The 23,017-nt window shown below is 42.7% G+C and overlaps 1 protein-coding gene across 1 annotated transcript in view; it reads right to left on the bottom strand.

Moving 5' to 3' along the window:
- TNNI3K (TNNI3 interacting kinase) overlaps nt 1–23,017 on the bottom strand; it is a 190,499-nt gene that overhangs the window by 10,639 nt on the left and 156,843 nt on the right. The window contains exons 22-23 of the mRNA XM_006268959.4: nt 22,325–22,384; nt 20,391–20,560 (exon numbers count right to left, since the gene is read on the bottom strand). Coding sequence (XP_006269021.1) covers nt 20,391–20,560; nt 22,325–22,384 — 230 coding nt within the window. The remainder of the gene's footprint in view (nt 1–20,390; nt 20,561–22,324; nt 22,385–23,017) is intronic.

The raw sequence follows: 23,017 nt of genomic DNA, 5'->3' as shown, positions 1-23,017 counted from the left end.
AGAGACCTGGATGAGAGTCTTCTGTGTGGGTTTGAAAACATCCATCTCCCAGCTGAATGCCCTAAATACCAGGCCACAAGGTGTGCAGATGTCAAATATGTCCTTCACTTGGTATTCATGAAAAAAAGATGCATCTTAGGCATGTAACTACTTTTGGAGGGGTGAGCCCCTCAGCTTTGGCTTCCTTTTTGCATTTTCTACTGGATGGCTTTGGTAGATCTCTATGCATTTTCTAGGGATTCTATCCTTTGGTACTTGACTCTTCCCATGTATGGTGTGAGGACCTGGATGCTGAACTTGGGAATATGAAATGCAATGTGGAGGGAAAGGCATTGAAGAGTTAGGCACTGCAATGACTAGGTCACAGCAATATTGCACAGGAAGGGATGTCATGAAATTCAGTTCCCCAACACCTCAAATTTTCCCTTTTATAAACTGATTATGGTCAGTCTTACAAGTAGTTTGACTTTCCCCTCATGCTCCAGCTGATAAGTGGTTCCAGCACATTGCTGCTCTAACTTCTGTTTATATATTATTATTGTATATTTATTCACAGCCAATTTATATATGTTATCTTCTTGCGAACACTGTCTCTTAGCTTGAATAGCTCTTTTCCATCTAGGGTGAATACTTCTCCAGTAAATTTAAACATCAGTTATATTCTCCCTTAGCCTCCATTTTGGTAGACAAGACAAACCAAGCTCTTCTAATCTCCTCTAATATGAAAGGCTCTTCAGCCCTCAACCATCCTAGTAGCCTTATTCTGCACCTGAGCTAGTTTGAATCCATCTTTATTGAACACGGGTTGTCAGATATACTGTACGTAATATTCCGGATGAAATTTATCAGTATCTTATATAACTTATTGTACAAGACATGTTAAGTCTTATTTAAGTTTACAAAGCTTGTGAGTAGAAGAATTAAGAATAGAAACCAGGACACAGGACTTTTGGTCCCTGTACCAAATATTGGCAACCTTTTATCTCTCTAGAAGTCTGGTGTTTGTTTGGTTGGTTTAGTTGGTTTTGATTGGCTCTTGCTGATACCAACTAGGTATGATAGGATGATTTCGTTTTGCAGAGATCACCCTATGACACACTCCAAGATCACATTTGCCTTTTTACAGATGCATCATAGGGCCATGTTACACATTAATCTTAGGTGGTTCCTGGAGCTCTTAACCCCTGGGTTGCCCACACATTAACACCTGAGACTGGCTCTAAGCACTTGTTAGGTGGATTAAAGTTACACCTTTCCAGCCTAGGTTTATCACTGATCCATTTTACCCAGCTCATGTTACACTAAGGTATGGCCACTCTCAGATACACATACACATTAATGTAAACACACCTTCACATCCTCCCTTCTCCTGCTGGCTCAGATCAGGCCCACTGCCCCCCCACCCTCCCCTGAGCCCCAGATCCCTATTCACTGACCCCCCCCCCCACGCCCCTGCACTCCCCTCCTCCACTTACTTGTTGCTGCCCACACTGTTCTCTCTCAGGGGTGTAGGCAGGGAAGGGTTAGCCTTTCTGCTTGGCTGCTACATCCACTCCTACTTTCTGAGCCAGGCTCAGCCCAGAGAAGAGCAGCAGCTTGACATCAGCAATGGCAGGGGTCAGGCAGGCAGTGCAGGTTAACCCTTCCCTGTCTGTTCTCTTGGGAAGTGGGGAGGAGGAGCAAGGTGTTGAGGGGGAACCCCGAGGGGCAGGAAGGGAGCCCCAGGGGTGGAGGGGGGAGCTTGGGATCCCTGGTGGGCAGGGAGGAAGCCCTGAATTGGTGTGATGGGGAGGGTGGAATGCTTACCTTTCAGTCCTCCAGGCCCCTGCTGGCCTGAACATGTCACTGCTCTGAACTCAAGCTAGCACCAACGCCCATCAACATTTGAGCAATTCACAGAGTAACATGTAACAAGGGCCATACTGTTGGTTCAGAATCACCTGTGATCACCTAGTGACCCAAGTGGTCATTCTCCTCCATTCCTTCCAAATTAGGGATTCCTAGTTTATAACTGAAGTGTTTTAATGTTATTCTGCAAAGGCATGACCTTGCACTTTGTCCTGAATTTCAGCCCATTTCTTCTTTTATTCTAGTCCTCAAGATCATTCAGGTCTTTCACTCTGAATGTCCAATCCTACTCTTTATTTTGGTGTTGACAGTGCCTCCTACCTTTGCGTCATCAGCAACCCTCCCTTTCTGTGCCATGGTTACTAAAGAAAATATCAACTGAGATTGGTCCTGAGGAACTCAGCTATCCGCCTTTAGGCTGATAATTTCCCTTGCAACACTACCTGTTTCCACATCCTCATTAGCCAGTCCTTTACAGTTCTTTTACTAATCCCCATCTTTTCTAATGTAACTAATAATTTCTCATGTCACACCATATCAAATACTTTGCTAAAATCCAGATAGATGACATCTACTTTGTTTCCTTTGTCTAGGTGGTGGTCTGCTATTGAGTGGTCTGCTAGAATTTCCCTTTGGTAAGCCTAGATTGTAATTAGCCCATGTTCTTTTTACTTTCTTGTCTTTCATTATTCTCTCTTTCAAAATCTGTTTTAAAGCTTTTGCCTACTGTTGAAGGCAGAGTAATAGGCACACAGCTGCCCTGATCATTTTTCCCCTTTAATATAGGTAACTTCAGTTGCTGTTCTCCAATCGGATGGAGCATAGTGAAATAAATTATATTTAATCCCTTTGAGGAAGTAGCCCTCAGGGATTTGTTAAAGGTTGCACAGTAGGTGAGTGGTAGAACTAACAGGATACATGACTCTTGGTCCTTCAATGCTAGGCAACTCTTTGTCTCTTTAGAAACCTGGGCACAAATGGGGTTCTTTTGATTGGCTCTCACTGATACCATTTCCCATTGCAAATTTGAGACGGTTAAATTCAACTGGCTTTTAACTTTGTTTCTGATACCAACCACTGTGCTTTAATTAGAGATAATCCCAGACCATGTCTGAGCTCTCCCAGAGCTGGATGATTTTGTTTTAGCCAGCCAATAAGCACAGATACAGATCTGAATTTCCCCAAAGTTCAGAGGTATTCAGAACTGGGATTTTGGTTCAGGTTGCCTCCAGTGACAACCCGCAAAAAGCCATGGAGTACTCAGCACTGAAAGATTTTTTTTTTTTAAAGAAATTGATTCTGTTCCCAAGCAATGCCCTATATTAGCCATGTTTCAAGCAGCTAAATTGCATTTTTCTGTAACATAGTAAAGACAAAACCCCAATATTGCTATTTCTCAATTGAACAGAAATATTTACTTATTTATCCACTAACCTCAATTCATGTATTCATCCTGACTATTTGCAGAACAATACTGTCTCTGTCATTGCTCCAGCTCCACAATATCCTAAATATAGATCCCAAATAACACATAGGCAATAATAGCTAATTAGCATCAAGGTCAACTGCAAAACACATGATTTCAGGGGAATCCAAATCAATCCCAACAGTTTGTGTACTACAAATAATGCCTCTGAACTATACTTACACATGCACAGATTTGCCAATTTATACAGCAGCCCACTGCTTTACTGAAGCATCAGTCTGATGATACGTGGTATCATTTGAATGGCCTGCTCACAAGGCACAGCAATTTAGAAGCATTACTCTCCAAATGTAATAAATGCTTAGAGACCATTCAAAGTTAAAGTCAGTGAATTACAGTTTCAGAGGTACCTATGGCCTTGTCTACATGGAAAAGTTACATCGCTTAAACTAGTGACATACTTAGAACAAAATAACAGCCCTTCATAGGAATGAAGCTATGCTGGTTTACTTGTGCCAATAAGTATAATTTATGCTCACCTGGAAAGAGGGAATAATTTAATTGGTTTTTATAAGGCCTCTTTAGAGTAACATAAATATAAAATACTAATTAGTAATACAATATATGGTATTAGCACTAGATACAATACCAATATACCTACAAAATCGTACACCTGTTCTATATGTACAAAACTAATTTGTAGACCAAGCCCAGCTCATTTTGGCATATGAGGCCACATCCTCATAATAAATGTTCTTGTAACACTTGAACCCTCAAGCATACTGCTCTTCAGGGACTGTCTCCTCAACTGGAAAATGTTAGCTATGTTCATGAGGCAATAAGGTGGATTTATTAGCATGCAGATGGGCTAGCTGGCATTGGCAGGCAGCAGGGTTAATTAGCCTGCTTGAAGCATCTTGCCAACATGGATTCACTCTTGGATTAGAAGGCAGCCTGCCTGCAGCTACATGGCATGCTTGAGGGCACTTCTATGCTGTGTATGGCAAGTTTACTGTGTAACCTAGCTATGTGGCACTGTGGTACAAATCCAAGTGCCTTTTTGACAGGTTTAGGAAACTTTACGTGAGTGTGGCAATTCACTAAGGCCTTCTGAACATGCTTAGAAGGACCCAATGTTACATTCTCATTCTACCTGGGTGAGTGCATGTACTCTGTTATCAAGCCCCCCTGAATGTAGGACTGTGTGAAACAGCACCGTTTCGTTTCACCATTTCAAAGGGACAGTGTTTCATTTTGGTGTTTCAAAGCACTGACTGTTCCATTTCATTTAGTTGAAACTGTTTCGCTATTTCGATGCTGTTTCAATGTGTTTCGATATTTCGTCCATAGGCTATAATGGGGAATCACAAAAATGCCTATAACGTTCTCATTTCTTGCCTGATTCTGCTGAAAATTTCAGGGATGGTATCCCCTGCTAAGGGCATGAAGTCTGCCAACTTTCAAGGAGATAGGTGTAGGTTTTTTTGTGAAACTGCACTTCAAACCGTTTAAAGCAAAACTAGTATCACCTGACAGCAGTGGCAGCTTACTGTCATCCCATGTGCAGATCTGGGAGCTGCACCCCCTGGGAGGAGTCAGCATAGTCCCGCAGCCCTCCCGGGGGGTGCAGGCCCCCGGATTTGTGCGCGGGATGACAGCTCTGCTTGGGGCAGCGCCAGCACTGAGTTCTTCCCAGAGCTTGTGCACCAAGCAGACTCAGGTGCTGGCACTGACACTGGCCCCAGCCCTCAACAGAAGCATGCTGTCATCTGCGTGCTCTGTATCTGGTGAGTGCAGAGCTTTTAAAAAAAAAGCCCCGCACTCACCGGTTCTGGCAGCGGTGACTGGGGCCTCTGAGGGCTCATGGCAGAGCCCCCCCTCACAGCATGGGGCAGTGAGTGGCAGCGGGGATCGCCCCCTCCACCTGGCATCCACACAGCAACTGCCCTATGACACAGGTACAGCGCAACTTGGCAGTGCACGCTTTGGGAGCTGGGGCAGCTCCAGCTGCCAGCCGGAGCTCCTGGTTTGATTCCCTAGCTCTCTGATCATTCCCCCTGCTCTTCCCAGCGGGCGCAGCCCCCAGAACTATGTGCAGGGTTTCAACAGGTTGCTGTTGGATCCTGGGTAAATAGCTCAGAGCCAGCACCATCCCCAACTGGCAGTGGCAGCCTGCTGTAATCCTGCATCATCTGGGGGCCCATGCCCCCCAGGAAGAGCTGGGGGAAGGAATCAGAGAGCTAGGAGAAAGATCAGGGAACATTCCTCCAGCTCCCGGGTTGATTCCCCAGCCCCTGGTACAATTCCCCAGCTCCTGGTTCGATTCCCCAGCTCTCTGATCATTCCCCCAGCTCTTCCTGGGGCATGTGAGCCCCCAGTTCTGTGCGCCAGGTTTCAGAAGGCTGCTGCTGCAGGCTGGGGCCAGTGCCTGCAGCAGCAGCCTGCTGAAACACTGCGCAAAGATCAGGGGCCTGCGCTCCCTGGGAAGAGCTGTGGAATTGAACCGGGAGCTAGATGTCAATATTACAGCAGTCCTTCCCTCCTCTTCCACTTCCCTCTCCTTAGTTTCTGTTTAGTTGCAAGCAGGTTTTGAGTGCTCTCATTTCATTTTGAAACCTTTTGTTTCATTTTGATTTTGCTGTTTTGAGCTGAAAATGAGTTGAAACAGCTTTGAAGTGAAATACCCACTAGAATTTTGCACATCCCTACTGAAACATTTGTAACAGGGGAAAAAACATGACAAGTTACTTTCTGAGGACGGTGTACTTGCAAAGTAGACCCACACTCTAAGACCTTCCTTACCCAGATGCACCTTGAACACATCTTTTATTTGGCCACTTCTAAAGTGCTTTGACCACCATGCCATTGGCCAGAAAATGCAAAAAGTGTCCCTTCTGTTGAGGCTGGTCAGCAGGGCAGCTGAAAGGGGAAGATATATGGGGTCAGGTGGAGAGCAGTGCAGAGAGTGCATCTCAGTGAGATAGGCAGCACAGAAGGCTGTCTTGGGTTCTGGTTCCTGTTTCCAATGGGGCATCAGCTTTCCCCCCTGCTGGGTAGCTATTTTATCCACTGACTATTGAACAAAAAATGTAAAAACAGCTTAAATGGCAGGGGATAGATCCAGAAGTTTTTTATCCTCAGTCACTGTCTGCTGCACCAAGGCACAGTCCACCTGTATAACTCTTTTCCTAGGCCTACATATCACTCCTTCTTGGCTGTCCAATGGCTGTTGAAAGGATGGATAGAAATAACTTTTGCCATGCTCTATCTAACCCATGGCCTGGTAGTTAGAGGACCTTGCTGTGAAATGGGAGATGCTGGTTCAAACCCCCCTGGGATGAAAGAGCTATATAACTTTGGTCTCCTGCTCCATAACGTCTAGACAAATGTGCTAGAAAATGGGAGGACTCTCCTCTTCCATCTCTTTCTTTGTGTGTGTGTGTGTGATCCACACAATGGATGAGTGGCTTGCAATTTACATAACTAAAAGTGGATGGACTAACATTTTTTAAGGAGCATAAAGGAGGTAGGTACCTAATTAATTTTAAAATTCACCTAGCTCCCTGTGAAACTCCAACCTACAGTAATGCAATGGCTCAGGGAAATACACTGACTCTGTAAAGCATAGGTCTATTGCTAAGCAGTGGACTGGTTTGAGCTTGTACTATGGCATCCCAGCTTTTTCTTCTGAAAGCAGGGACCTCAAAGGTCATCTTTATTTACCTAAGTTTCCATGCTGGGTCCTGCTAATTCTTTGAAGGAGTCTCATGTTGCTCTATTATGGAGACAGTCTGGGAAGGATGTGAAGATGTAAAACTAGCAAATCCTTTCAACATGCAAAACACTGATCATTAGTGTTTGTAATGTTCTATAGAGGCTATAGACTTAAAAACAATGGCTTGGTTTGGAATGAAAGAAAACTGCACCTGTGGGGATGCATTAACATGCTTTATAAAAGCAGGTTCTTTATCTTACTTGCTTTATCTGTGTGTATTCTGTGTACTGTGGACACACATATGACAACACAGATATTGCATCCCTGTGTATTTACTCTTCACTAAAAATTGTACAAGAAATTACTTTTATTAGACAACTGCCTAATAAGAATAGACCACTTCCTTTCGGTAACTAGTTTTTGTCAGTCTTTCAAAACAATACCTGTAATAGGTTCTTAGGACTGATTCATGCTGCAAAATTATAGTCATAAACATACATTTGAATAAAAAATGCAAATATTTGCATGGTGCTTCTGATCACTTTCTTATGGTCTATGTACTTATGAACATTTGTTTGCATAGAAAGAGAAAATGCATGGAAATGGAAAGAAATGCTTGCATGGCCAATTACATAAGTCTTTGGAAAAGTCGTACAGAATTGTATAACTATATAAATATGTGATTCTATAGAACCTGCGCTAAATACCACAGAATTTAATTGATTGATATTATTTCCATAGGTTACTTAAAACATTCTATAGAATGCTCTAGCAGGGACAGAAATTTCTATAGGTGTGTTTTAAAACAAAACCGTGTTAGAGACCGCTGTTTTCTACTACATGCTATGGGACATTTTTATAATGGGGAAATGGTGGCAATCACTGTGAAATCTCCAAACTCTACAGGGCTGACAAATTCTCTAGCCAGGAAGCAGACAAAATAGCAACGAGACTGACCATTAAATCTAATCACAGACAGTAAAGATTTTATTATGAATAGCTATTATTACAGTGAAACTACAGTGCCCTGATGCAAAGATAAATTGGAGTCTTTCCACTGATTTCTAGGGCTTCAGAAAAGGGTTCACTTGAGGTGAACAGTATTTGGGGAATCTATAAGCTAAGACAGGTTCACAGAAAACATCCATCAAATAATTCTGGATTATGAACACATTAGTAGAATTTTGTTCATAGGTAATGGTCAAAAGCTAAACTCAAATTCCTCAGGGCAAGCCCCTGTCCCAGATACACTCTCAGTTTATATACCATTATATGGTATATAATATATAACATTATATGTTATATATATGTTATATGGTAACAAGAATTTTCTTGTTACAGAAACAAATGGCTAGAATATGTAAACCTGTCTGCTTTGTACACACAAAAATAGACCAAACGCAACTATACCTGATGTAATTAGCTCACAGTTCATAGTGTCTCTAGCTCTTCTACTCTGCGGACTTAGAAATTGTGTAGAAGCTTTGCTGCTGCTTGTTTAGAAGATCCTTTTGGGAAATACCCCCATTAACAATGGAAGTAAAACATTCATGGAGAGAGCTTGCTGGAACACAGCAAGCTCTGGTCCAGCAAATATTCCTTCAACTTGAAGAATATTTAATACACCCCCAATAAAATAGAGGACAGATTGTTGACTCCCTGCAGGACTGTTTGTTAAAACACACAAACTAGAAAATCTTAAATTATCTTTGACCAATTATTCACTCACATGTAGCAAGGAATGTTAATCAATGGGCAAGAAATATTGTCAGCTTATTATTTTTCCTTTATCATCATCATGATAGAATTTGGGCATTGTATGCCTGCCCTGGTGTAGCTACATAAAGATTTTACAAAAAGGTTTTAAACTATTTGCTTGGGAAGCAGAAAGGGTAGTTACTCTGCTGTTTAGGCTGCAAGGTTGCTTTATAAATGGATCCATACTAGGAGGCAAATCTCCAGGATGGTCTTTAGTAAGCCAAGGAAAAAATATTCTTGCTTTGCTGCACTGCTCTGAGAGCGTACCTGTAAGCCTAAGATTCTCTATGAGATGCTAAACAGAAAGGAAACCCTAGCTGGGGAACAGGTAATCTAATATGCCAAAGGTTCCCATAGGAACACGTTTCTTTTATTTATTCATGTTTGAAATGTCTGTCTCTTTTGGAGTCTTCCTCTGAGCAAGTGCACGAGGACACCTTTGGAGCAGAGCTGCAGTAAAGTAGCATCCCTGCTGGCACACAAACTCCTCAAAGCCTGCCTAGTGTTGGTGGGTAGTTTCCTACTGTTCATCTAAAGCTTATCTGGCAGCACTCTTTTAGGCACATGACAAGCAGCACAGCCAAAGGACCCCTGTGCAGAAGGAATGGGGAGAAAAAGGAACACAGTTGGGAATGGGGAGGAAAAGTTGCCTGAGCAACTTTTTCTGTCACTGATCTATGCAACGTTAGGGAATGAAAAAAGGAGAATGGTTAAAACTGGTGTAAATTTCAGCTGAAATCTTCCTCTGATCCTCAGCTTTCCTGATCAGCAGCTGATTGTTTCCAGTGAGGCCTAAGTTTCTGCTCACAAGGAAAAGCAAAACTTCACAAGCCCTGAGGCTGCTTGGGCCCCAGCAGGATTCTGCCCTCTATCTCACCGGTGTGGCCCAATCCATTGGCACTCTTGAGGCATGCCTACCAGATCAGGCCTTGCTCAAAAGGTAGCTGGAAAAGTGACTTTGGCTTGCTGTAAAATGGTGCCCATTTTACAGAATAGTCTACTGGCTAAGAGTCCTCATCTGGGAGGTGGGAAAGGAAAGTCTGGGACTCTGCTCCAAAGAATCTTTATTTATACAAAGTGGAATAGCTCCAGCAGAGGGGAGTGTACACTGCCCCAAGGCTTTGTTGGGAAGGGCATCATATTAATTAAATAAGTAAGTAAAATCTCTCCAGAATATGCTAGAGCAATGGCTCTTAAATTTCTTAAACTCAGTGGACCCCATAGAAAATGCCAGCTCTTAGCTTGTATGTATGCAAGTTGTAGCCATATTGGTCTAGAGGAGCAAGCAATCAAGACTCGTAGTAGAGATGATGTCTTTTATTAGACCAACAAGATTTTTTCAACAAAAATTCTTTATTTGCAAGCTTTCAGGCACAAACACCCTTCATTAGGCATTGCAGAAAAGATTATAAGTTATCCTGGGTAGAAATGAAAGTTCATATTTCATAGGATTTCAGAGGAGTCAACAGATGGAAAACTCCTCTGAGCAGTCAGTTCATAGCTGGTATGGAGTCTCTTACGTCTATGTGAGGTTCTGTGATGATGCAAATTACCTTGAAAAAAAGGCAGAGGCAGTCTCTCAGGTTTCTACCAAGGAGAACTTTAACAATCTTTTCTCCAATGCCCGATGAAGGGTGTTTGTGCCTAAAAGTTCGCAATTAAAGATTTTTTTTGCAAAAATCTTGTTGGTCTAATAAAAGATCTCATCTCTACTCCAAGTCCTAATTGTTAGGAGTCCTGAAACAGCTTCTTTGATTCTGGCACAGTTAAAAGGAGTACAATTAGTTAGAAAGTAGACCACTATCCTTAGTCTGTAATAAAATGGAGTATAATTAAGTTACAACATAGAGGGTAGGGCTGAAAGATGCTGTATATTTTAGTGGTTTAACAAATACAGGGATTACATGTTTTTACAATAAACAACAAAATGGCACTGGCAAAATGTTATATATTCAAGTGAATTATGCACTTACATAGAAGGTGTATAAGTAGAGTACAGTGTAATAGTTGATTTGTGTCTTCTTCCTGTCACTTATGTGGGAAGGAGGCCATATACAGCCTACATTGTGCCCAGGCAGAGAGAAATCCTATTTATAGTAAAATAAAATGAGACTGACAAACTGTTTCAATGCAAAACAAGATGTAAATTCCAGTTAAAGATTTGGTGAAATTTCACCTACCCAGATCTCTCTCCAGGAAAAACAAAAAATGGACTGTAAATGGTCTCCCTGCACTGGTGCATATGTGTATATTATATAAGCCAGCCAGGGTGACAACCCAGCAAATTATCATTCCCTCTCCTATTTTCAAGCAATGCAGCTGAGCGTAGACACATTCTGCAAACATACAGAATTTACCAAACTGTTTTTGAACTGTTCTAGCCATGACAGTGAGCCTACCTCTATCAGACCACATCCGTTACTCAGTTGGGAGAATAAACAAGGGCTGTTGGCTTTAAATGCTCCATAAAAACTGCATTTGAGTTCTGTGCTTTAAGCAGCAGCTTTTTTTCATTTGGTCTGCCTTCAGTGAATATGCTTACATAAACCTTGAGAAGTCTTTGGATTGAAAATATCATTAGCCATGGTTCCAGGACTCTGACACTTTTCAAAGTGCAAGCAGAAGAGACATTACTCAACAGAACTTTATTTAAACTTAATTAGTCATTGGGGATATTATTTATCTCGTGGCATATAACAAAACAAAGGTCTGTCACTACCAGACATATCTGAACTTAGCAGATGTATTCATGGCTTCTGGCTTCTATTAAGGATCCTCTAAAAATATGCTTTTGGGTCTTCTCTTTGTGATACTTTGACAGGATAATAGAATTAGATTTGCTGAATTCCACTAAACTGTAAAGTAACGTGTCATCAGCTTCACTTACTCTTCAAATATTTTTCTCCAGCAAAGCTCATCAATCTAGCTTTTCAACCTATGAAACATGACGCCATGAAACAGAAAGGGCGACTCAATCACTTGTCCAAGTGACAGGAATGTGAAATGTTGAACACCAGAGCCCAGTGGCAGGATACAGGCTGCCTGGTTTGGGTTTGCTTAGAGCTTGTCTGCATTTCCAGCCTGAATGCAAATATTATTCTAGCACTGATGCAAGTGTCTTGAGGTTTAGGAAGGATCTTGGGGCCCTTGCTTTCCTAGCTGCTCTAAGATGTGTGTGTTAGAGAAACAAAGTACTTTGCCCTGGGGACTGACAGATGCAGCCTTTTATAGTGCCACAGCTTGCTGAGGCATGGAGTGACCCTTATCATGACTGGAGGAAGCCAGAGGCCAGCATCCACTACAGGAATGAGACAGAAAATGGACAGTGAAGAGAGAAAATGTCCAGCAAAGGAGAAAACTAATATACTCACAACATTACTGTTTCACCCATGCTTTTTGTCTGTCTGCTGTATACCCTGCTTATTGCTCTGTGCCCCACTTTCCTGCTCAGTTGACCATTTGCCCCTTTTACCCATTTCCCCTCTCTGTTCCTCTTTTTATGCCAGCCTGTATGCCTGGAATAGGCTCCTACCTGACGCATACAAAACTCACTTCATGTCTTCCAGGAAACTAAGACATTACCAACCTCTCCATGAAGCATTGATACTATAAAATGGCCACACTCCCACCCTCTCTCTCACCTGGCTGTCTTCTGTGCTTGCTTTTGTATAATAGGTAAATATAAATATTACATTTTAATTAACACCACTATAACCCTAACTTTGGGTGGAAGATTATAGTAATTTGGGCTATCTTCGACAAGCACAGGAGATGCCAAAATTGATGGTAAAAAATAAAACAATAGAAAGAAAGGCACACATGCATCTGCAAGGAATGCAGTACACAGAGAGTCTGTGTGTGACTAAGTTGCAGATCTAGCAGGTATCAGAGAAAACCATATGCTATTTGTATCCTGTAAAACACATTGACTTAATACTGAAATATTAGTCTAATGATATGGGGCCAGATCTTCTAGCCTTCCCAAACTGTGATTCATACAAGGCTACTAACCCCTTTCCTTTCCTCAGGGATCAAGGTTGGGGGCAGGAAGAAGAGTGACACAGGAACCATTATGGTGGCTCTGGTCAACTGAGGATTCCCTCGCACAGGGAAATGCCTGACTTGGCTGTACTGCAATGCACCTTCACGCAATCCTGAAAATCTTATGATTTTTAAAAGGTTTAGAAAAACAGAATGGCAGCTGAGAAGTCATCTGTGGGTGGGAGAACTACACTACAAACAGAAGCCACATGAATGGCTGCAGTAGACCCTAAATTACCAGTAGGCTCAAAGAGTAAATCTCGAACTCCGAGTCCTGTTCATTCAGGCACTTTGTTGTCAGCTGGATGAAAGAGTCGAACAAAAATAACCCAGACCATCTGTAACAAACTGCTTAGCAGCTGCTCCTAATGGCAAGTCTGTTCAGGGCAAAAAAATGGCAGCTTGAAGAAAGCAGAGGAAAAGCTTAAAAAGAAGACCTTTTTCTTGATAACAAATGTAAGGCCTTTTCTTGAGAGGGTGCAGGGAGAAGAATGCTAAGCTTGACTTTTCTCTCTCCCACCCCCTCAACCTCTTTTTTGTAAGACAGTAACTGTCTAACAAAGGACTCAGTGCTGGTCCTTAACCCGAGTGGACAGCTTGGAAAAAGTCTAGTAGTGTGAGACAGACAGAAAATATATGGGTGATAAAGCATATGTTGCTTATCCTGGAGGAAAACAGTGATTAACACCATCAGAGAGTCTTCTTGCTAGAGGAAATCAGTTAAAATATTTTTGGGTTTGCACAGTGCTTTCTGGAGAGATCAAGTTTTCTTTCCAAATCTGTGCTGAGATATTACAAACAGAACAACTCATCCTGTGGGTCCTGTGTAGTCCTTGAAAACTGCTCGGGATGTGAAAAGAAATCTAAGGTATGCAGGTGGCATGGTTGCTTTTTTTAGGCCCCAATCCTTGAAAGACACCTGTAACAGTGCACAGCCCCACCAGCACTTTTACAGAGACATTTCTATGTTAGCCACGTGATACTACTAGGCAGCTCCATGTAGACACAGGGCTCAGACTGAGCCATCCCTTGGCAGAATGGAGGGCTTACAGAAGGCGGTATTTGGAATGAGGACATGTAGAAATGGGCATGTTCATCAACAAGCACATTAAGGCACTGGTTCTCATTAGGCCTTTTGGGCTCTGCTGTGCCGTAAATTTAGCATAAATTATAAGGAGCACGGGGGGAGAGATATGAAGTCTTGCTGCAGCCAACATGTGCTAAGTTCTTTGCGGGAAGAAGTTACTCTTGCACATATTGCATCCCCTGCCAGGTTCCAGCCTGTGTTGCAGATTGAACTGCTCTTATAGAAACCATTTCAAGAACAGTAATCAAGCAAGATATTGAATGGTGCCAGCTACCCATTTCATTCCAAGCTGTTGGTGGCAGGTTTCTGGTATGGTTCCCTTATCCACAATTAATAGGGAATTCTTTTACAACATCCAGGCTACATCATCATCTATAGAGATACCTTTTACCATCAGAGGTGGGCTACAGTGTGGTTTTGAATGCATTTACAGTACAGTTTCTAACCAAGTCTACTAGCATGTTAGCCTCACAATGCAAACTATAAAGAAAATTAGCCACAAAATCATTTCAGCTTATGTCAACTGCTTTGTATCTAGAAGCTGCTTGGAACAAGTAAGGGTTTTCTTTTGCAAATGTGCCCTTGGACTATATTGGAGGTGCTAAAAGTGCAAAGAAGTAGAAAATCTACAATTAAAGCTTCTAAACTGTGATGGTTGATATGCTAAGCAGTCTCATTAGATAGGCAATTAGAATGCATTGCTATTGCATCCAGTTCATTATGAGGACACTGTGACCCGCCTCTTATTACTTCACACATAGTAACGGTTGCCATGTAGGGGAGAGACTCACTAAACAAACACTAAAGTTACAAGGCAAGAAACAAGCAAATAACTTCAGTGTCATGCCTGTTTAACTCCATGTACGGTGCAGAGAGATTTCATTAGATGAATTGTCTTTTCTGCAATCCAGAGTTGCATGCTGAACACTTTTTCAGAGGATAGGAAGTGGTCAGAACCGATAGAAGTAGAAGAGATGAAGAACTATTCCAATTGAATGTAGCAAAAACACAGTGCCCTGCTCACTTGCCAAATTTACACTTTCTCAAAAATTAATACCCTAAGAAACTATTGTCATTAGAAAGTCAAGTCATTAATCATCTCAGTATGTTGTATAATTGAAAAATTACTGAAACTGCAGAAACCATTCTCATTTTATTTTTCACTTTGCCTCTGGGTGAATCTTTCTACGTTCTATTAATAGAGCTGGATTTTTAAAATTTGTATTACAGAGAATTTGAGGGGGAAAAAAGCCCATTTAAGTAACCCTTTGGGTTACAGAGGAACCCATTTTAGGGAGCTAACGAGCTCAGATGTCATACTGAGAACATTAAATTACATGAGAAGAGGAACTGTTGCAGTAGCGGCTTCTCTCTCTCTCTTTCTGGGTGTCTACACAGTAACCTAAATATGTCATTCTCTCATTCTTTTCATGCAAATCTATTACACTCAGCAGCAAAATCTGGTCCTTTTTAGTAGAAGAGCTAACTCAGGGTCTGTCTCTCTTTCTCCTGACCCTCACCCCTATCTCTGCTTCCCTTTTAAATGGCATCTGGCAACAGCAATGCATTTTACATCAGATGTTTTATTTCACCAGATGAGTATTTCTGCTTTGATTTATATTTTTAATATGGAAGGCCTCAGCATCCTTCCATATTAAAGATGTGTGCACAGGATTGTGCAGGTGTGGGCACATTCTCTCTCCATCTGAGCCATTCATCGACAGAGAACTGTGTTTTATTTGCTTCTTTATTCCAGGCTAGTATTTTAACCCTTTATATCAACAGCCCTTCTCTTCCCCCGAGGAGCCCCGAGGGCAGGATGAACAAGTGCTGGCCTTTCTCTGCCATTACAGTTTTTGATGGCTGGGTGGTGCTAGAGAGTAAACCATAAATCTGTCTCCTAGCAGAGATTAAAAGTGTCATTTCATTTCTGCAGTGCTCTCAGTTCCCATGAGATCGAGACAGGAGATTGTTAAATTTGCCCTCAAACTCAGGTTTCCCAAGTGGTAGTCCAGACTACTTCAGATATGAACTGTAATGTTACAGTAATATAGAGAACACAGATCTCACACAGCCACAGACAATATTGCAAATGGATTTCCTTTTCAGAAGAAATGGAACACACAAAGTAGCACCGGTCGGTCATTACATTTTTCCTTTTCCACCTCATTTCAAATATGGCACATCCTTCTACATCCTCGTAGGTGACATCCTGGCTCCCTGGCAGGGACTGTTGCTGTTACTTCAGTGAGCAAAGAATTTCATCCAATATTTCTAGTCTCTAGGACAAGATGGTGACTCTAGGCAGAGCCCTGAACACAGGGTCAGACCTACTCCCAGGAGCATTTCCACAAGACCTTGTAACATAGATATACAACTCTGAGGCACAACCCTCCCTGCTTCCTCCAGGGAGGAGATGCTAAGGTATATTTTATAGCAGCTACAAATTTCCACAGCTACAAATTCTAGGGCTGTATGGGTGGCAAGATGCAACAAATTGTGGACCAGAGTACAAATGGGCTCCTAAGGGGGTTTCTTACTATCTTGTGGTGGAAGTAGAAGTCACAGTTTATCTCTGGCCACAATACCTAATAGCAGTACCCCCATTGTCACCCAGTAATTTTTGCCCTCATGCCTTACCTCACATTGCACTTTTAGATCGAAGTCAAATAATGACAACAGCAACAGAGCGACCTAGATAAACTGGAGGACTGGCCAAAAGAAATCTCATGAGGTTCAGCAAGGACAAGTGCAAAGTCCTGCACTTAGGACAGAACAATCCATACAGGCTGGGGGTGACTGGCTGGGGGCTGAAAAGGACCTGGGGTTACAGTGGACAATAAGCTGAATATGAGCCAGCAGTGTGACTGTGTTGCCAGGAAGACTAACTGCATGCTGGGCTACATTGGTAGGTGTGTTGCCAGTAGGTCAAGGGAAGTGATTATTCCCCTCTTCAGCACTGGTGAGGCCACATCTGGAGTACTGTGTCCAGTTATGCACCCTCCACTATAGAAAGGATGTGGACAAATTGGAGAGAGTCTAGCGGAGGGCAACAAAAATGATTTGGGGTTGGGGACATGACTTGTGAGGAGAGGCTGCGGGAACTGGGCTTATTTAGTTTGGAGAAGAGAAGACTGAGAGGGGATTTAATAGCAGCCTTTAACTACCTTAAGAGAGGTTCAAGAGAGGATGGAGCTAGGCTGTTCTCAGTGGTGGCAGATGATAGAACAAGGAGCAATGGTCTCAGGTTGCAGCAGGGGAAGTTTAGGTTAGATATTAGGAATAATTTTCTCGCTATGAGGTTAGTAAAACACTTGAACAGGTTACCCAGAGAGGTGGTGGAAGCTCCATCCTTGGAGGTTTTCAAGGTTTGGCTAGACAAAGCTTTGGCTGGCATGAACTAGTTGGGGCTGGTTCTGCTTTAAGCAGGGGGTTGGACGAGATGACTTCCTGAGGTCCCTTCCAACCCTAATTTTCTATGATTCTATGATCAACAGAGTCCAGAACTAGCAAATAAAATGATAAACTACATCTACTCAATCACGTTGCCTAATATTGTAGCCTTCCTACTGCTATCCCAATACTTTACTTCTGGACAGGAAGTGGGACATGCTTTATATCCAGAAAATCCACATTTATTAAACGTATAAATACTAGTCCTAGTATTGTTAGCAATAGGTCATGCCATTTTCAGAACTTGCAAAATGACACTGTGAGTAAATGGGGCTCAGACATTGCTCAAGATAAAAGCTATGTACTCCAGATAAGGGAAGGGGAAGAGAGTTTGGGAGTATACAGTAATAAATCATGCTGAGATTTATGCTCTTCCATAAAATGTATCTCCATCTGCCTGTTCCTGCATGAACTTTCTGTCTCTTTTTCTGCTAATTCCTTCTAACAAGGACATCATGCCCACCTCTCTCTCATGCTGGCAGAGTAAATAAGCCATAATTGCCAGAAGTCAGCAAAAATTTTTTCTCCACAGATTTATGCAGGGCTTTAATTTCTGCTAATAAGGTGAGTCACTGGAAGAGCCCTGGCTCTGCATGAGGGCTTGTAGAGCCTACTATTCTGCTTTTCGTGGATGACCTGTACTAAAGCTACCTTCAATGGCTTGAAAATACACAAAGGTATATGAACCTGCTGCTGCTTCCAAATTACCTATCACAGGTCCTTTGGTTCATGCAAGCTCAGGGTTGCTACAGGTCCCCTAAAAAGAAGCAACCTCCCAGAACTCACAATGCACTCATTCCTCACAGCCTGAGAAGCAATCACACTCAGAAAGAGATGTGTACAACTGTGCAACAGCATCACTTAGTGTCTCTCACTATATCAATTTTGCAGCACTTGTCCACCATCTACCGCCTTTCTCTGTCTCTAGCCAGAACCATCCCTTGCATTCATCTGCACTATTCAAAAAAAATATTTAACTTTTATTCCCTCCACATTTTAAGTGTAAAAATATGCCACACTATATAATAACTGGCTTCTCTTGGTCCACTGTCAAGCACTGGGCAGGTACCTCTTGCAGCTGACTTACCTCTTGAGCTCCAGATGAGTCCTTGGCTTGAGATTCTGCAATTCTGATTGGTGGAGCCACACACCAATCAGAAGCAAATCAGGAAAAGCAAGGCCACGCCTTTTCCCCCAAGAGAGGGGGCAAGGAGTAGTTTGGAGCTGGTTCGAGACTGCGCCCAGCCAGGTCTGGGGAACTTTGGGGGTGGAGCCCCTGAACACTATAAAAGTGGAGCATGCTCAGCACACTGGGGTAGAGAGACACAATGGGGAATGGCAAGGAGAGAAGAGCTCCAGAGACAACCATTATCGGGACCCCGCCTGAGCCTCGATGGTGCGCAGATTGGTGCACACAGAGCTGGCCCTGGGAGCAGCTTGAGGCTGCTCAGGCCCCACACAGTGTGCAGATCAGTGCACGGAGAACCGGCCCTGGGAGCAGCTCAAGTCTGGTTAAGTTAGCACCAGCTCTAGGCTGAATAACTAGAGCCCTGCAGTGTGGCTCTGCATTAAACTAAAAGAGCCCCGGTGCCCAGAGCAGGGCCAGGGACAGGGAAAAACCCCCAGTATGAGGCAGGGGAACTGGAGCCAGTAAGGGCTCAGCTCCTGTGGGACCGCCCTGGGTGCCCAGATGGCGGTGCACCAGGCCATTGAGAGGAGCAGGAGGCACCACTGGAGAGATGCCCTAGTGGGAATGGCCACCAGGGGATGAGCCTTGGCTGCTTCAGAGCGGGCGCATGAGTTGCTGGGGAAGCGGGCCCTGCAGGGGAGGTAGGCTTGGGAGAGGAGGGTCTACAGCCTCCACCCTCCTCCATTGTGGGGGGAGGTGTCCACATCCCAAGGCTATTAAGGGGAGGGGTTCCAGGGAACTCCCCAGGAGGTGCTGAGTGCACTATTTATGGTATTGTTATCTCAACTTACCTGGGTTATTTAAGTTGATCCCCATATGTGCTTATTGTGTTGATGCCTTGACTTACCTGTTTCAATGTGTTAATGCCTGTTTCGTGCAGGAGGCATTAAGTATTGTATATGCTGTGAGTCACCTGGTTTATGCTTTTGTAGTCCCTAGAAGTGGTGTTATATGTTGATATATGGTGTCACACGTTAATTTTACTGTAAATATTTAACCTTCCTTATTTATATTTATTTATTGTAACAATAAATTTGTATATAGTTAAGTGCTTGGTCTCGGCTTGGCTCTGTAGAGAGGACAGGGAACCGTTCCCAGGTGGCAGGCCCCTCTCCCAGCACCCTGCCTGACCACCATCCCTTCCATTGGAGGACAGGGCACACCCCCCTGGGTGTACCCAGGCTACACTTACAAACTGAGCACTTGAACCAATCCGCCTCAGTGGGGGACTGTCACACAATAAAACTATGCTGCTGTGTTTGGAGTTCGGCAGTGCAGGAGTTTGATTAAACACTCTTACAGGTGTTCTCATTGTCTTTGTTTTTTCAATACTGGGAAGAAAAAAGTCTACACTACTAAAGCACTCACTGGGGCCTAAACAACAAGATGGCATCCATAACATTTTAAACACCTTAGATTGGGTGGGCAAAATGCAGCCTACAGGTCATTCTATCCAGCCCGCAGGGCTCCTAACATTTTTTAGAAAATTAATTTTTATCTGCCCCTTGCTGCCTGTCATGTGGCCCTTGATGGCTTGCCAAAACTCAGTAACCGGCCCTCCTCCTAAAATAATTGCCCGCCCCTGCCTTAAATGCATCATGTTGGGATGGGACTGGATGAGTAGAGTGGAGTCTGAAATGCTTTTCAAATCCTGCCACAACAGCAATGCTAGTGATATGTCAATGAAGCACACTGCTATTATTCAGTTAGGTTAGCACCCGCTACATATTAGGTCCATCAAAATATTCAAGAAGAACAATCCCTGCTCTAGGAAGCTTTTAAGTCAGGAAGGAGATGGCTCTCTCCTGGGACAGACTCTCCTAATGCTGTCCCAGATCAAGATCTCACCCACCCAAAAATGACAGACACTTACCTTTGTGACCAAACAGCATAAGCTCTTGCATTCAAGGCATATTCCAACTCAAAGCGGCTACGTAAAGCTGCAACATGACTGCGGCCAGGGCCACCTCGTGCCACAAGGCAGTCCGAAGAAGAGGAAGGAGAGAGAGAGCCACTGCTGTTGCTGGAGGCTGGAGACATCAGCTGCATTAAAAAGGGCACTGTTAATATTTCCTCATGAACCTTTCCAAGATTTAGAGGCTCCATAGGACTGAGCACATGTGAAAGAGCCCAAGATTTCTGCTGCAGTCCTGGATTATTTTTATTTCCCTCTTTCTCATTAATATTTGTGCCCCATCTTTCCTTTACATCTGTGGTTGGAAAAAAAAAAAGAAACCTCCTGACTTCAATCAGCAGGAGAAAAGAGCTGCATCCCACTTGCCAACAGAAGTGGCAAATTCATCATCACTTGGAGTCCTTAAATCGAGATTGGATGTCTTTCTAAAAGACATGCTCTAGTTCAACTATGAGTTATTGGGTTTGATCATGTTCACTTAAATAGTAGAGAAGAATAAATTCCCTCCACGGCAGGAATTACTGGGTGAAATTCTCTGGCCTGTGTTATATGGGAGGTCATGCTAGATGATTATATTGGTTCCTTCAGGCATTCTAATCTGTGAATCTCTCCGTAGCAACCCAGAACAGCAGGGCTGCAGCGTGTCAGGGTAAGCAAGTGAAATATATGTACATGTAAATATAAAGATTGTGACCTGACTTCCTGCAATAGCAAAAGTCTGGACTCAGTGACCTAGGATCTCCTTTCTAGTCTTATGCTCTTACAAAGTATTAGGAGGCATTTAAAGGATTCAGAATGAACCAAGGTGATTTGCTGAGTGAGGGGGAAGGAGAAGAGAGGAAGTGGAAAAAAAAAAATTAAAAAAAAAATCTTATTACCTCAAATGTCATCCTTTGTTGCCTGCTGTACTTAACAATTCTCTATAGATTTTGCTCCTTAAAACTCTCCTTAAACAAGGCTTTGCCATGGACACGGTGGTGCTTAAGACTAACTCCCTCGCTAGCTCCTTTTTTTTTTTTTGGAATGTAAGCTTCTGCCCCAGATTTCATCCTGCATGCACTGCTGCCTATGTATCACAGAAGTCAGGTCTCCCATGAGAGAGCATGGTTACATGTGATATAGTGCTTCACATTTTTTTTTAAACTTAAAAGCTTCCACCTACACATAAAGCAACCTGCTGCAGTCAGACCATGAAGAAATGAAATAGATTATGGGTGTCTGCTGTGACCCTTAAGCTCAAGAACAGCAATACATTTAAAAAGAAGCAGAGAGTTTTTACAACTCTCACATCCACATACATCCACACAAACAGCAAAGATCATTCCAGGAACTGAAATCCTGAATTAAGCTTACTTTCTATTTGATCACTTATCTTCAACAGTTTGAATGCTAATAGATCTAGCTGGTTATTAGCCACAAAGCCAGGCAGGAAGTTAGTTTTGTTTTCTTCTTTGCATGTTTTCTCTTAATTCCCTTCCCAAAGATTCATGCCAGGCTGATTATCCTTTCTAGCTAAGCAGCCCCTGGTTTGATCAAGAGGAGAAATGACTCTGCAAAAGACTATATTAAAGTATAGTCCCTATCTCTCAGCACTGTCTCTCTCTCTGCAGTGTTACCATTTCTGAGACCCAATATCCAGTGTTCGTAGCAGTCTGTTGTGTTGGTCCGGCCTTCAGGCATCTGCTCCTTATGACACCTACAGGCTATTGTTACTATATCATCTTACAATGTAATGGGTCAGTTTACAAGTCGGTAAATCCACTCAACAGACTCTGGTTTCTGTTACAAAACAACTGTTTGCTTCCACTTGTGCTGCAATCCAACTTGCAATCACATATCACACAGCTATTTGGTGCTTTCGCACTGCAGTTGGCAGGAAGTCATATCTTTACCTCGATATTGCAAAGACATTCTTCTAGCTTGGTGACTACTTCAGAAAATTCTGGTCTTCCCTGTAAAAACAAAGAGAGAGGGGACAGGAGAGGGGAAAAGCACATTTTGTGCTTTAAATAGAGGAACAGCTGAGAAAAGAAATTTTAGTTTTTAAAATGTGGATATCTACATTAGAAAAAAAAACTTGGCAAGGGAAGTTGATACAATATATAGATAAGCCAACTCATCCATATATGCCAATATATTTCTCATTTAAACTGTATAAAAGGAGGACTGATAATGGATTCTCTCCAATCCTCTTTCTTCTATATTCCTTACCATTGTCATGAGTATGCTTATAGGTACTCTAATAATTGCAAGTTGAGCTTGTAATATGACCTTCTAACAGAAACATCAAGTGAAGCACTTATGATTCTTATAGGACTTCCCAGTGTGTATCTTATCAGATATACACCTCAGGAGATGACTTTTTAAACTCCTGGCCAGAAAGCGCTTGGGGTCAGCTCCTTGATCAATACTTGGATTGGCAGTAACTTTTTTCCCTCCCTTGATTCATATATATTCTCAATTTCTCTCAACAAAAATTGCCTTAAAAATGGTCATCTGACATTTACACAGTTGTATATTTTACCAATTTTAGGGTAAGTCCGTGTAGCTCTAACTCACATGAGCAGTCACAGCAATTCAGCACA

Source organism: Alligator mississippiensis, chromosome 5, assembly GCF_030867095.1.
Source record: "Alligator mississippiensis isolate rAllMis1 chromosome 5, rAllMis1, whole genome shotgun sequence".
Lineage (NCBI taxonomy): Eukaryota > Metazoa > Chordata > Crocodylia > Alligatoridae > Alligator > Alligator mississippiensis.
This window is presented reverse-complemented; position numbering and strand designations above follow the sequence as displayed.